The sequence below is a fragment of the Anabrus simplex genome, chromosome 13 (assembly GCF_040414725.1).
Source record: "Anabrus simplex isolate iqAnaSimp1 chromosome 13, ASM4041472v1, whole genome shotgun sequence".
NCBI classification, from domain to species: domain Eukaryota; kingdom Metazoa; phylum Arthropoda; class Insecta; order Orthoptera; family Tettigoniidae; genus Anabrus; species Anabrus simplex.
In genome coordinates, this window is record NC_090277.1 from 9,241,068 (window position 1) to 9,255,382 (window position 14,315).

At 38.7% G+C, this 14,315-nt stretch overlaps 1 protein-coding gene across 1 annotated transcript in view; it reads right to left on the reverse strand.

Moving 5' to 3' along the window:
- Positions 1 to 4,727: 4,727 nt before the first annotated feature.
- The window catches only part of LOC136884887 (gastrula zinc finger protein XlCGF57.1), a 43,092-nt gene continuing 33,504 nt past the window's right edge, over positions 4,728 to 14,315 (reverse strand). The window contains exons 3-4 of the mRNA XM_067157190.2: positions 10,269 to 10,351; positions 4,728 to 7,175 (exon numbers count right to left, since the gene is read on the reverse strand). Of these exons, the coding sequence (XP_067013291.2) occupies positions 6,218 to 7,175; positions 10,269 to 10,351 (1,041 nt within the window). The 3' untranslated portion in view covers positions 4,728 to 6,217. The remainder of the gene's footprint in view (positions 7,176 to 10,268; positions 10,352 to 14,315) is intronic.

Sequence of the window (14,315 nt, forward strand, 5' to 3'; positions counted from 1 at the left end):
ATGAAGGGCATTTAATGTTCCTTTTCTTGTTTTTGATCTGATGTGTTTATTTATCATCAAAAGAGTTATTACTTCTATGATTACAGACGATATAATAAATTCAAATAATAAGAATATTAATTTGTACTATTACTAATAATAACTAAGCAATATATACATACAAAACACATAAGGAAGGAAAGAACATGAAAAGAGAAAAGTGTTTAATACATATGAAATGACCGACAGAGAAAAGAAGGAAATATAACTTTCAGTTAACTTACCAAATACTCAAAACTTGAGACAAGGTACTCTCTGGCTATGAGGCGTCCATAAGATGTCTGCGAATTTAACTAGCTGGCGAGTGGAATACATCCACCATCGCGCTACTTTCATTCAGGGATCTTAGGGCCTACATAATCCAAGAGTTCCTTTGTGACTCAGTTCAGCACCTGGGTAAGTTAATGGTGACAGCCTATCGTGTGTTATGGGAAGGATCATGAATTAGTAGCAACTGGAGTAAATTAGAACTATTAAGGAAATGCCGGTAGATCTGTGTATTAAACGTGTATTAAGATACCTGCGCGTATCCCTAAGAGACTCATTACGCATCTTTGTACAAAACAGATCATAATTTATCGATGAAAGCTTGATATCCAAGCACTTTTTACTTATTCATTTTCAGAATCTAATCTGCACTCGCTGTAATGGGAGCCACACATCATAGCAGTACTCTAAAGTAAACGGTATAAGCGAGAAATGAGTCAACATACTTGAAACACTTGCCATTTTTGTTGAGGAAGCCTAAGGTTTTAAATGCCTTGTTAACAATATTAACAATATTGAAAGCATGCTCATTGGAACATAAGCCATTTTTATTTCTTAATTTAACACTAGGATCATTCATTTTAGTAACACGTCACTTCTTGATCCTCCACATGTACTTGAATATACGAGTGTTATTTTACGATTTTCTCCTGAAGGATATTGCACTGCATTTTGAAACATTTAGGGGTAAATGCCACGTTCTGCACCAATCACTAATATTATTATCAGACTAACAATTCACAGTCACTCATCTTTTCAATTACCCTATAGAAATTACAGTAAACCTTTAACAGAAAGTCGGTTGCGGTCAGAAATACATGTTTGTTAGGTGAGGGATGTACCCCACGTCGGTGGAGGGGCCCGTGACTACAAAGCATGAGGGTGCGATGCTTCCCTTGTTTTGTGTCCAGCGATGTTGCTAGAAGTACGTGTTGCCTGTCGAGAAGTCAGAGATGCAAGCTGAGGTCTTTATGATTATTTAATTTAATTTCCGGGTTGAACCGTGTTGTACTTGTACGCACATCACGTACAGTTATGCCGACGTTTCGAATACATTGCAGTATTCTTTGTCAAGGCGACTGAAATACCTCTACTCGATCCGAGGTAATCAGTCTCCCAGGCAGAAATTACACTACTAAAGTGGCCTTGATCTTGGCCTTTTATATCCTAGCCTTTCTGGCTGACGTAAGCCCTGGCTGTCTCGCGATAATTCTGGAAAGTATGCGTCACAGCCAGGTAGTGGGGACTTGCCCGCGGTGTTATGTAATGTGGTTGCGGCCCATGTGTTTATGTTGTGGTCTGTATGTCTTAAACTATGAATGATAGGCATCCAACAATTACTGATTTTATATCCTTCTTCTAAATTTATGTTGTTCGGATGTTTCTTGATTTTGATAGCCTGGCCGATTTTCCTTTACAGATTCCAAGGGATAGCTGCTAGGATCTTGGTCTTGTCAAAAGATATTCCGTGCCTAGTTTCGTAGGAATGCTTGGCTACTGCTGAAATATCTGTGTTTTGGTTCTTGGTGTGACGGATATGTTCTTTTAGGTGGGTGGAGATCAGACGTTTTGTCTCACCTACATAACAAGCTCCGCAGCTACATTCAATGTGATACACTCCAGGGCTCTGTAATTCTATTGTGTCTTTTACTGGTGGTAGATAACGGGCTAGCTTACGGTGAGGTTTATAGATAGTTTTTATGTTGTATTTGTCCAGTATCTTCCCGATCCTGTCTGTAGTGTTTTTAATGTTTGGCAGTATCGCTGTTTTCTGGCGGGTCAGTTCTTCTTTCCCGTTGTTTTCTCCTGCGGCGGCCTTTTCTTTCTTCTCTTCTGATTTTTTGAGGACTCGTCGGATGTTATTGAGCGAGTAGCCATTTTTCCTAAGGGTTTCCGTGAGGTGTTCTTTCTCTTCCTCGAGGTGCTCTGCGTCAGATATCGCTATGGCCCTGTTCACTAGTGATGTTAGGACAGCCTGCTTTTGTGATGGGTGATGATGAGACGAGGCGTGTAGGTACTTGTCTGTGTGAGTGGGTTTCCTGAATACTGCGCGACTCAGCGTCTCATTGGGGTTGCGTATTACTAGCACATCCAGGAACGGTAGTCTTCCGTCTACTTCTATTTCCATGGTGAACTGAATATTTACGTGTATAGAGTTGAGATGGTCGAGAAATAGCTGTAGGGTATTGCTCCCGTGAGGCCAGATTACAAAAGTGTCGTCCACAAAGCGGAGAAAACATTTCGGTTTCAGGGTAGATGTAGCTAAGGCTTTCTGTTCGAAGTGTTCCATATACATGTTTGCTATTATTGGAGAGAGTGGCGACCCCATCGCGGCTCCTTTTGTCTGTTCGTAGAACTCCCCGTTGAAATAGAAATAAGTGGCGCTAAGGCATTCTTTAGCTAGTGTTGACAGGTCTTCTGGAAGTTTCTGGTCTAATAGCGGAAATACTTCTGTTAGCGGCACCTTGGTGAAAAGTGACGTGACGTCAAAGCTTACTAACAGGTCCGTACTTTCAATTGATTGGTCCTTAAGGAGCTGGATGAAATGTCGGGAGTCCTTCACGTAGGTTTTAGTGTTTCCTGTATGTGGATGAAGTAGTCCAGCTAGGTAACGGGCGATATCGTGCGTGGGAGAGCCTATAGCGCTCACGATAGGTCGCAGAGGTATGCCTTCTTTGTGGATTTTAGGAAGGCCATACAATTTTGGAGGTATCGGGTTCGAGGATATCAGTTTCTTCTGTATTTCGGCTGGGATACTGGAAATTTTTACTAGTGTGTGGAGTTTGTTCTTAATGCGGTTGGTAGGGTTCCTAATTTTCCTGTATGTAGAATCGGTGAGTAATTGTTCTCGAGTGTAGTCTGTGCGTGTCATTATCACCGTAGCGTTGCCTTTATCTGCGGGTAGGATACATGTTTCCGTATCTTGACGTAGTGTTTTTAGGGCATGCATTTCTTCTTTAGTCAAATTGGATGGTGGCGGCTTTGCGGTTCTCAGTAGACATGATATAGCCTGTCTGATCGCCTCTGCAGATTCGGTAGGAAGGTGCCGGATTGCAATTTCTACTTTGCTAATTATTTCTTCTACCGGTATACTATTCGGAGCTACTGCGTAGTTGAGTCCTTTTCTCAAGACCGAGGTAGTAGGTTCACTGAGTGGCTTGTCTGTGACGTTTACTATTACATTCTTCTTCAGTGGAGCAGGTGGTTTCGGTTTCTGTAAGAGGCGGTTGAATTTCTTGTTTTGCTTGGCAGTGGCTAGTTCCAGTGTACGCTGGGATTGTGTGTTGCTAATGCTGTCTAACGTGGTCCAGTCACTGAGCGACAAAGTGCTGGCAAGTTGCAGGTGGAGATGAAATAATTTATTGTTGAGGTAGTCCAGAGTCTGTCTTGTGTCACTGATCCTTTCTCTGAGGAGTTTTGTGCTGGTTTCGTGAAGAGTACGGTCACTCCGTCGGTTCTTGGTGTGATATTTCAGTCTCATACATGCTGGTATAATGCTGTTGTCCCTGCCGCGTTTCAGAAAGGCGAGTCGAGCCAGGTAGTTACTCATTTTCTTTCGAAGGTTGTCGAACTGCCTAGTAGCTTTGAGAATATCCTCCCCGTAAAGGTTTCGTATCTCAGAAGTGAAGATTCCACGGTGTGAAGAATTATTTAATTTAATTTCCGGGTTGAACCGTGTTGTACTTGTAAGCACATCACGTACAGTTTGCCGACGTTTCGATTACATTGCAGTATTCTTTGTCAAGGCGACTGAAACACCCCTACTCGATCCGAGGTAATCAGTCTCCCAGGCAGAAATTACACTACTAGAGTGGCCTTGATCTTGGCCTTTTATATCCTAGGATTTCTGGCTGACGTAAGCCCTGGCTGTCTCGCGAGAATCCTGGAAAGTATGCGTCACAGCCAGGTAATGAGTTTTACATTTTACTCTTCGAACGGAGTGGTTAGAGAATAGGACCCTGTAATTAATATGGAGAAACTTAAGAGGTAGGAGCAGTGCATTTATAAATATATTGAATGATAATGCTGAACTAGACCAGCTTATAAAATTTGTGCTAAGGAATATGTACTTACAACTGGACGAACTAAGACCATTACGTGTTATATAATATGTACTTAAGAGTGGACAGACTAATTCCAGTCTGGCAGGTAAGCTCTCGAAACTGTTATTGGCAGTCTTTCAAAGTAGGAGCCATTTAGTTCGAGTATCGCGCGCGGTAAACGTGTCATCCGTGAGGACCGCCAGTTCGTGTAGCAGTGGCGCATATTTCAACCCATCAAGAATAAAGCCTCAGAAGTACGGTGGTCGACATCACTTCCCTGAAGTCTATATTATGGCCGTGAAACACTAATCACCAATGGCGGACTCTACGAGGACGATGTTCATCACAAAATAGAGACCAGGTAAGTACTACACATTTTTATTATTTTATTTAAAAGTAGAACCGCACATTGTCATCTACATGAATATGTAACATCATTTATTAACGACTATACTTGGCAATTTTGTTTTCCAAATTACTTTGGTTATAATTGGGTTAATGCATGTCGTTTTATGGTCGATGGATTCTCTAAGGGAGTATTAGTTAGTTAATGCAGTACAGATAAAAGTAATCATGAGTGTACAGAATTATTTGCTTAATGTTCAGCCGACATGAATTGACTTTCATTTAGAAAACATTATAACAATGAGGACAAAATTAATCCTTTATATTTTGTTAGAGAATATTTATTGCCTGATCATCAACTTCTCGGGATTGAACTAGCATGGAAAGCTATCAGGAAGGTAACACTAACCAAATGAAACATTCCATGATGATCAGGCAGAAAATATTTCTGTTCTTGCATGTAAACCAAAACAAAATTATTTTATTGTACACTAAGCAGAGTACCGTATTTCTAAAGGAAGATTGCGGTAGAAATCTAACAAAATATTCTAAGCAAGGGAAATATAAAAATTAATGCCAACATCAAAATTATCCAAGATTCTAAAACACAGCTTGGGAAATGATAAATTATGAAACTGGTAGGAAGGATATAAGTGTCAACAGTCATTGCATCACATATTCTGAGGTACTTCTTTGTAAATAAGTACAGACTGGAAAAAAATCACAACTCCATGAAGAGAATTACAATTTACTTAATGATATTCAGATTTATCATCAATTAGAGAGAGCAAAGGATGTATATTTTATGTGGCATGATATTACATATAAGATTTCCATCCGTGGTAACTGGTAGTATACATGAATTTTGTACCAGTGCTAAGCAAGTAATAATATTCTTGTCTTTAATATGTATTGTTTGTTTACCTCAAGTTGCCATTGCATCTGTAAATGAATTACAAAATTCTAATAATTGAAATTCTCATTTACTGCACTCCTCTTATGTCTTTTCATACAATAAAAATTCAAATAAGAATTACCTGCTTGTACCCATGTGCCGCCCTTTGTGGTATTATCCATCATAATTGCAAACAATACACATGACTACACATTCAATAGATTTCTGACAACTTTACAATTTGCAGACCATAAAAATAGGGCACTTCTGCACAGCAAGTACATGTGCATAACTGTATTTTAGAGTGTCAAGGTGCTTGAAGGGTTGAACTATAGGTTGCTGAGCAGCAAAAATACTATTCTATTTTACTACAACAAAGCAAAGATCTTCCAGTGTTGCTTTCAAACAAATTACAAATTTAAAGATATTTCCACAAATCGAACATCTAACCAGCCATGCTCTAATGAACGCTCAGTAGTATTGTCAACTATTCTGTTCGTGAGTTAACCTATTACCTCCCATATGACAGGCAGGAATGTGTACGTTTACCAGTATGAGTACGCAAGTGACGTCGAATGCATTACTTTGTAGAAACCTTTTAAGCGCAGGGATCCTACAAATTTGAACGCTAGCTAATATGGTTATGCAGGTGTTTTCTAAGACTTTGCTTAGTAGAAAATGTTTTCACGCATTTATCACAGGAAAATGGATGCAGCTCATTATGCGAAAGCAAGTGTTTCTCATAATAGTACTTTGTTGAAAACTTATTACAGCAATGATCACACGAATACGGACGATCTCCAGTATGGCTAAGTAAGTGCTTTTCAAGATAGTACTTTGTAGAAAAGCTATTACCGCATTGATCACAAAAAATAGGACGCTCACCAGTATGGGTGAGATTATGCCGTCGAAGACGCTGCTTGGTAGAAAACCTATGTCCGCAAGCATCACAGGAATGTGGATGCTCTCCAGGATGTGTAAGCACGTGTCTTCGAAGATTCTTCTTAGTAGGGAACCTCTTACCACACACATCACAGGAATATGGACGCTCGCCAGTATGTGTAAACAGGTGTAGCTGGAGACTTTGTTTGGTAGAAAGATTTTTACCGCATTTATGGCATGAATATGGATGCTCCCCAGTATGACTAAGCAAGTGTTTTTCAAGCTGTGACATGCTCTGAAACTTACTAGGGCACTGACCACAAGAACGTTGATGGTCTCTAGTATGAGTAAAAAAGTGTTGTCTTAAATTCTGCTTCGTAGCAAATCTATTACCACATACATTACAGGAATGAGGACGTATACCAGTATGGGTGAGAAGGTGATGTTGAAGATTCTGCTTGGTGGAAAACCTTTTACAACATAGATGACAGGAATGTGCACGCTGTCCAGTGTGGTTAAGCAGATGACGTTTAAGACTTTGTTTTGTAGATAGCTTCTTACCGCAATGGCGACAAATATACGGGTTCACTTCAGTGTGAGTAACCAAGTGTCTTTCAAGATAGTACTTAGTGCAAAAATTATTACGGCATACTTCACAGTAATGTGGTCGCTCACCTTCAGTCGATACAGCAACATTCTCAAGTCTAGAAAACAGGAAAAACAAAAGTTATTACCTTATTCCAAATAAGATAGCAAAATCAAATACAGTGTCCAGAAGCAAACGCAATTATGTGCTGAATATATTTCCTTTCTTATTACAAGGTGTAAATCTCAATATTTTCAAATGAAAGCTCTAATGGATAATCCAAATCATTTTCAATTGCCAAAGGGAGTGTATAACTTTGCACTTAACAGCACAGGCAAAAAAAATCAAGAGGGTCAATTATGGAAGCAATGGTTGTAAGAATGCTTTTTAAATATCATTTGTAACAAAACTCTTCACACATAGAATGAAAAAAAATACCTAATGTCTAATAACTGTATCCTCAGTGAAGTTACAAGTTGACAAGATTTCTCTATCATCTTCAGAGATATTGGCAAAGGGCTTCTGTACAATTTGACATCCACATTCTGAGTTATACATGTGTACTATAAAACATGGAAAAATGTCCGATTGAAGCTCATTTGCTCCTTTAACTGTAAATAATTTCTAGGGGATAGAAGACAGATTGTTGAAATATCATATACCGTACTGATCTCAGCAAAAATGTCATTAAGAATGTGTATTCCTGTGCCAGAAACATAGATCATGGTGCTCCACAGGGGTCATTTTAAGGACCAATTTTATTTTTAGTATTTATTAATGATATCGTCCAAACTATCGATGATATTGAAGGGGTGCAATTAACTTTGTTTGCAGATGATATTACTGTTTTTGTAGCTGATGAAAGTTCTGAAGTGTTAGAATTAAAGGCAGGCTATATAGTGAGTAATATCCTGAGCTGGCTTGAAGATAAATTAATTTTAAGTAAACAGAAATCTTCTGTGATTACATTTTACCATAAGATTAATCTAAATATGGAAATTTGTCTACTATCATTTGAAGAGGACATCATCAACAATGATTCTTGGCTTGTGGTTGGATGAATCCTTAACCAGTGAAAAACATACAGAGTATACAGAGAAGAAGCTTAGCAGAATTTGTTTCATGATATAGCCTTTGAAAAATAATTTTAATTTAGAGGCTTGGCGAATAATGTATTTTGCATATGCCCATCTCATACTTACCTGTGGAATCATTTATTGGGGGAAATCATGATACAGTGACGTCATCTTTAAATTACAAAAGAAAATAATTAGAGGAATGGTCGGTGTTGGCAGGAGGACAAGCTGCAAGAAATAGTTTAAACTTTATTTTATTTTACCATTTCCTAGCCTTTATATCTTCCACACACTTGTATATATGAAGGAGAATGTAAACAGCTTCACCATAAACTCCCATGTACATAGATATAATACCCCTTTCAGACCGAGTACGCACAATTGTGCGGGTCCGTATTTTAGTTATCCCTGACCGTATTTGATGTTTTTTCGGCGCTACACCGGACTGCAGTGATTGTGCAGGACACGTGGCGTGTATTTCAATTGATTTTAGTATGCGCTTGACCGCCAGGGCAAAGGAAGAAGAGTTTAAAAAACACAGTTGATCGGCGAGATGGCAGGAAGCAGTAGTGCCGAAAGTAAGTATTTATTTACTGCGTTTATATTAATCTAGAAGCTTTACTGAATACCGGAATATATTCAAGGAAGTGTGTACATTGGTTAGTGAACGTAAATTTTGAAGCTAACACCATCGTACGTGATACAACGAGGTTTTGAATTTTGATACGCACAATTGTGTGGGTCCTGTTTTTCGGATGCTAGTTTTTATTTTGTAAAATAAACTATTAATATGTGTATTGAGGAGCATTTTAGTAAGTTCTTGACGTACAAACAAAAATTCACACCTCCAGTTTTCTTTCAGGTCTGAAAGGGATACTAGAGATAGACACAGTCTGCACATAGGACCACACAAAACTAAGCTATATGAATCAAGTTTGAGTTATGCAGGAGTACATTTATTTAATAAATTTCCAAACTACATTAAACAGATAAAACCATGTTCAAAATTGAAGAATTTGTTGCTAACAATTGTTTTTATTCTACTGAACAATATTTAGCTCTTGAAAATTAACTCATGTATCATCTTTTTTAATTCTGTGCCTATTTACCACATTGTATATTTCTCTTTATTTCTCATGGCATGTACATTAGTTTTATCCTATGTTACTGTAAATATGATTACTGACATGTCCCATATCTCTGTATGATCAGTTGGATGAAATAAAATACAATACAATATGATATATAACAGGTCATGAACATAAAACAAGAGGATGTTATGTGGTGAGATTCTCTGTGTTCGTCAGCATGTTGAACTAGAAATTTAATAGCAAGAAAGGGGCAGAGGTTGAAACACTAGTAAGGTGGTAGTCTTTGATCTCTTCATCAGAGGATTCATGCCACAGAATTTTCTGAAGACTGCTGTGGTCGGATGTATTAACACACTTCTGCACATCTTAGCAATATGAGCTGAATGGGGAGCAAAGTAACCTAATATCACAAAATAGAAATCCAATATGTCATCATATGTGCCACTGTATTCTATGGCTTTGAAATGTAACAAGCCATGGAAAGTGACAGTAAATATATTGATATCACAGAAAGAAGATATATGTGCTGTATCACCAATGAAAGGAATAGGGGTTCGATAGAAGAATGCAGAGATGTACAGAGATATGAAAGGGGACTGAGTTGAGTGCCTCATTCAGTGGACTGGCCATGTTGCAAGAATGACCAGCAGCAAGGTTATGATCAACCAGGCATCCCAGGAGCAATATGGAGAGCACAAGTGGGATGGTAATATTAATAATCATTGTACTGGCTCAGATACCAAGTGGTGACATTTAGGTGGCCTGCTGATGACTAGACACTTCAGGCATAGTTATTTTTATTTTGTGGAATTTTCTCACAGGCCACAATGGAACCAACAGGTTTGGACAATGAGTGAAGTACAGGTGACAGTATTCAAGAATGACCTGAAAGGACCTGTGCTCACTTTCAAACCATGATACTGGGATCTTGAGGTTGTTACTCCACCTCTTGTCTGGAGAGGGAGCTACTGAAGGCATAAATAGCTAATTCCATATTGTCGAGGGTCAGGGGTGTAAAATCTAATTAAGCTAAACTGTACTTACTTATCTTCTTCCTTAAAACAGGTGACCAGCTGACCAACTGTGTGTTCATCTATGCATATTTCATCCTTGATATCAATAGAAGCCTGCAGGGAACAAAAATGCAAAACAAAGTAAGAAATATAGAGTAAACAGATAACCAGAGTAAAAGTTTACAAATAGAGAGTACACAGCAGATGATCTAAATTTCATAGTTGCAGAGTAAAAATATCATTTTATGCGCCCAATGTAAAAAGAAAACAAACAAATAAGTGTCAAGTAAAAAGTATATGAAGAACAGGAACAATAAAAGGAACTCATAATAGGATAAAGAGGACAGCACTGGAAGAGGGAGCAAAAGAAGGAGAAAAACTTCAAGGGCAAATATAATCTCCACATTCCTTGCCTTTCCTTCCTATAACATCCTGTCATCGCTTTCACCCTATTATGTGTTCTTAAATGACTTGTAGCCGGGCTGAGTGGCTCAGACGGTTAAGGCGCTGGCTTTCTAACCCCAACTTGGCAGGTTCGAACCTGGCTCAGTCCGGTGGTATCTGAAGGTGCTGAAATACGACAGCCCTGTGTCGGTAGATTTACTGGCACGTAAAAGATCACCTGCGGGGCCAAATTATGGCACCTCGGCGTCTCCGAATACCTTAAAAAGTAGTTAGTGGGACGTAAAACAAATAACATTATTATTAAATAACTTGTCACTTGTTTGTTTCTTGTCTTCCCACAGATGACTCTGATTGCCAAAGACATACACTGGATCTTAACCTGAGAAAGGTCAATCTCTAGCCTGCCATGTTGAAGTTCAATCAACAAATAGTCAGTTATTGAACTTTTCACTGACTCTAGACAATCAATATAGAGTTACAACATTTACGATTAGATTTTAAAGGAATTATCTGGCCCCGTTTTCTAGTGATAGAGAGTACACTGCATTCCCAGAAGCTCCAGAATTGATTCTTGGACAAGTCAGGGATTATTACCAGACTCCGATGGCTAGCTGCTGGTCCAAACAGCCTATATGAGAACAATGAACAACTGATAGAGAGGTACAGCCCTTAATCTAGAAAGCCAAGAAGAAATGCCCAGAAAACTTGTGCTCATCACACATCGAATTATAAACTGCAGGCCATCTGGCTGAGCAGAGGTCACTTGGCAGGGTAATACTCATCAGAGCTGTAGAGCCATGGGAGTTTGGTTAGGTCTTTAAAAGACTCCGTTCAGAGAGTTTAAAACTACTTAATATTTTTCACAGATATGAGCAGGACAGCCCAACATATTTAAAAATTATCATTCAACTGACATAGTCTACACTTGACTTTATATGCAATGTTAGATAAATGTTATCTTCCGGGTTTCTTGAAAGAAAGTAACCGTACACTTTCAATCCTCACGAGTGAAATTTCAACTGTTCTAACAGAGGTGAAAGATTCAATTTAGTTAACTGTTGTCGAGTGTCATTGAGTATTTCACCAACAGAGCAATGGACAAATGAATTCATCAATCTAAACCTTATGAAGAAAGATGGAGAAAAACTAATGTTGTATATTAGTATATTAACAACCAGCAAAAGACAATTAAATCCCAATGTCTTGTGTAGCAAATGTTGCAAAAAGTAATCAAGGAACCAAAGTACATACGAAATACTGCCCTGGAATCTCTCAAGGCTCACATCTTCACAGATGAGTCTCTTCAGGACCGGCTGCATCTATGGATATGCCACGTAGAAAATGTATCATTACACTGACTTTAATGTAAAATTTTATATTGAAAAGCTAACCTCATTTGTTCACAACGAAAAAGCTTCAAACAACAATCTATATTAACTTCATGAGAAACGGACAATTCTCAAGATATATCCAAAACATGTTCTCACTGGACTGTGCATATTAACTCATTGCGGACCGTGGATGGCCTAAGACGCTTAAGCTTGCTCCTATGCTGCGGGCCGTGGACGACGTAAGACGTTTAATGTTCCGCGCGAAGCAATGCTGTTTATATTCGTCATCTATGCAATCTTACACCTTAGTCAGCGTTACTGGTTGTAGCAGGAAGTTGGTTTACCTTTTTGAGATAGCCCTGGCGTTGAGTGGGCTCATGTTATCTTAGCTGTTTTAGCAGGAATATCTCAGCACTTCCTCGCGCGTCAAGTCGGTACTTGAGATTTCAATGCAGTGCATGTCGTTCTTACCGAGTGTAGTATAATGGCTTATAAAACAAAGTTTCTTATGGAAGATTAATTATTAGATATTGTTCACAATGATTATTCTGGTGATGAACTTATTCCTCAGACAGACTCAGATAGTGAAAGTGAGAGTGATGAGGAAATTCCGATTCCCGAATCCGATAGGCCTATATAGGTAAGTGAAGTGCCTGATACATATCATCCTAGTTATTGTCCACCTGTTCCTCTATTTACAGAGAATTCAGTTATAAATGTTCAAATAGAAAATAAGCAGGATATTTTGAGTTACGTGAGTATTTTCATGAATGACAAATTTTATCAGTATGTGTGTGAGCAGACCAATCTGTACGCGAGTCAAGTGATAAGTGCGGCGCCCCGGCCTTTCACAAAGAATTCGATCATGCAATCGTGGAAACCGATTAATCCAAAATCCTGATATAAAAATATACTGGAAAGAAGACTCTGTTTTTCATACCCCGATATTTTCTAAAACAATGTTCCGAATACGCTTCCTTCATATTTTTTCATTTCTTCACTTCAGTGACAGTAATCATTATGCCGAAAATACAGATAGGCTGTATAAAATTAGATGTATTTTGAAACCTGTGACACCAGATATCACACCCTAAATATTTACTAGAGGTAAGCATGAAGTATCATTTTTCTAACATTCATAGTTTAGGAGTAATTGTAAATTGTATTAAGTAATGCACGTCTAGAGGGCCGGGCATGAAAATGGCTGGTCCAGGCATTCAAGTGTCCCGCTCAGAAGCAGGTACTGAACGTGTTAAATTTAAGTAGGCCACAGGTGGAAGAAAACAGAATTGATGTTTAACTAGCTTTAGAAAATGAAAGCAAACAGGAGTATGGGAGATAAGACGGCTGGAACTTTAATAGTGACAAGACTGGTGCAGACACGCCATGCATTGGAATCTAATAATGTCACTGACGCACATGTTAATTACACACCTACCTTACCTCAGATCATATGGACTCTCCCTTCTCACATCACATGCATGAGAACTGGCATAAGGAACACAGCCTTGGATTAGATGGCAATCTAAGATAGTGTTATCATGATATTTTTGAAACAGGAGCAATGGAATTAAATAAAATGTGAATGTGCCAGAGGTAGTACAGCACAACAGTGTCATCAAGGTCTTCAAGAGGCTTGCAGGAAATATGTATTGCCATTCATGACAGTGACACGGTGGGTAAAAGCCCTCAACGAGGGACGTCAATATGTGGCAGATGTGCGTCAGCCAGGTCATCTTAATGTCAGTGAATGAGAAATGCATGCTCTTGCCGTGTTAATGGACACTGGTTGATGTTGCATGACATGTGAGCTGCCCCAGACACCGGATAAGTGATAACGACCATGCTTCATATTTATAGGAATACCTGGGCATAAGAGAAATTTTATCACTTGGCTTCTACATGTTTCAACAGAAATGTAGAAATGATTACGATACAATGCTGCCTGTAACAATTTGAAGTACTGTAGAGTGCAAAAATGAGACATTCTTATATATTGTTACACTGAATAAGACAAGGGCTATATTGTATGAGGTGCAACCAAAATGGTGATCGAACTACTGGCATCATAATGGGAAACCATGAAGATTGGGAGTTCATGGAAATCTCAGCCATGTGAACGTTATTGTTATTTTCATGTACAACTGTGAGTGTTTAATCCTAACACACTATGTTCCTCCACAGCATACTGTCAGTGTGTATTACCCCTAACTTTCCACGACAACGCTCAGCCGCACACATTGCAAATTGTGGCTGATTTGTTCGGTCGACGGGACTGGGAATTACTGTACTATCAACTTTAATCCAAGGATTTAAGCCCTTGTAACTCGATTTAGAAGATG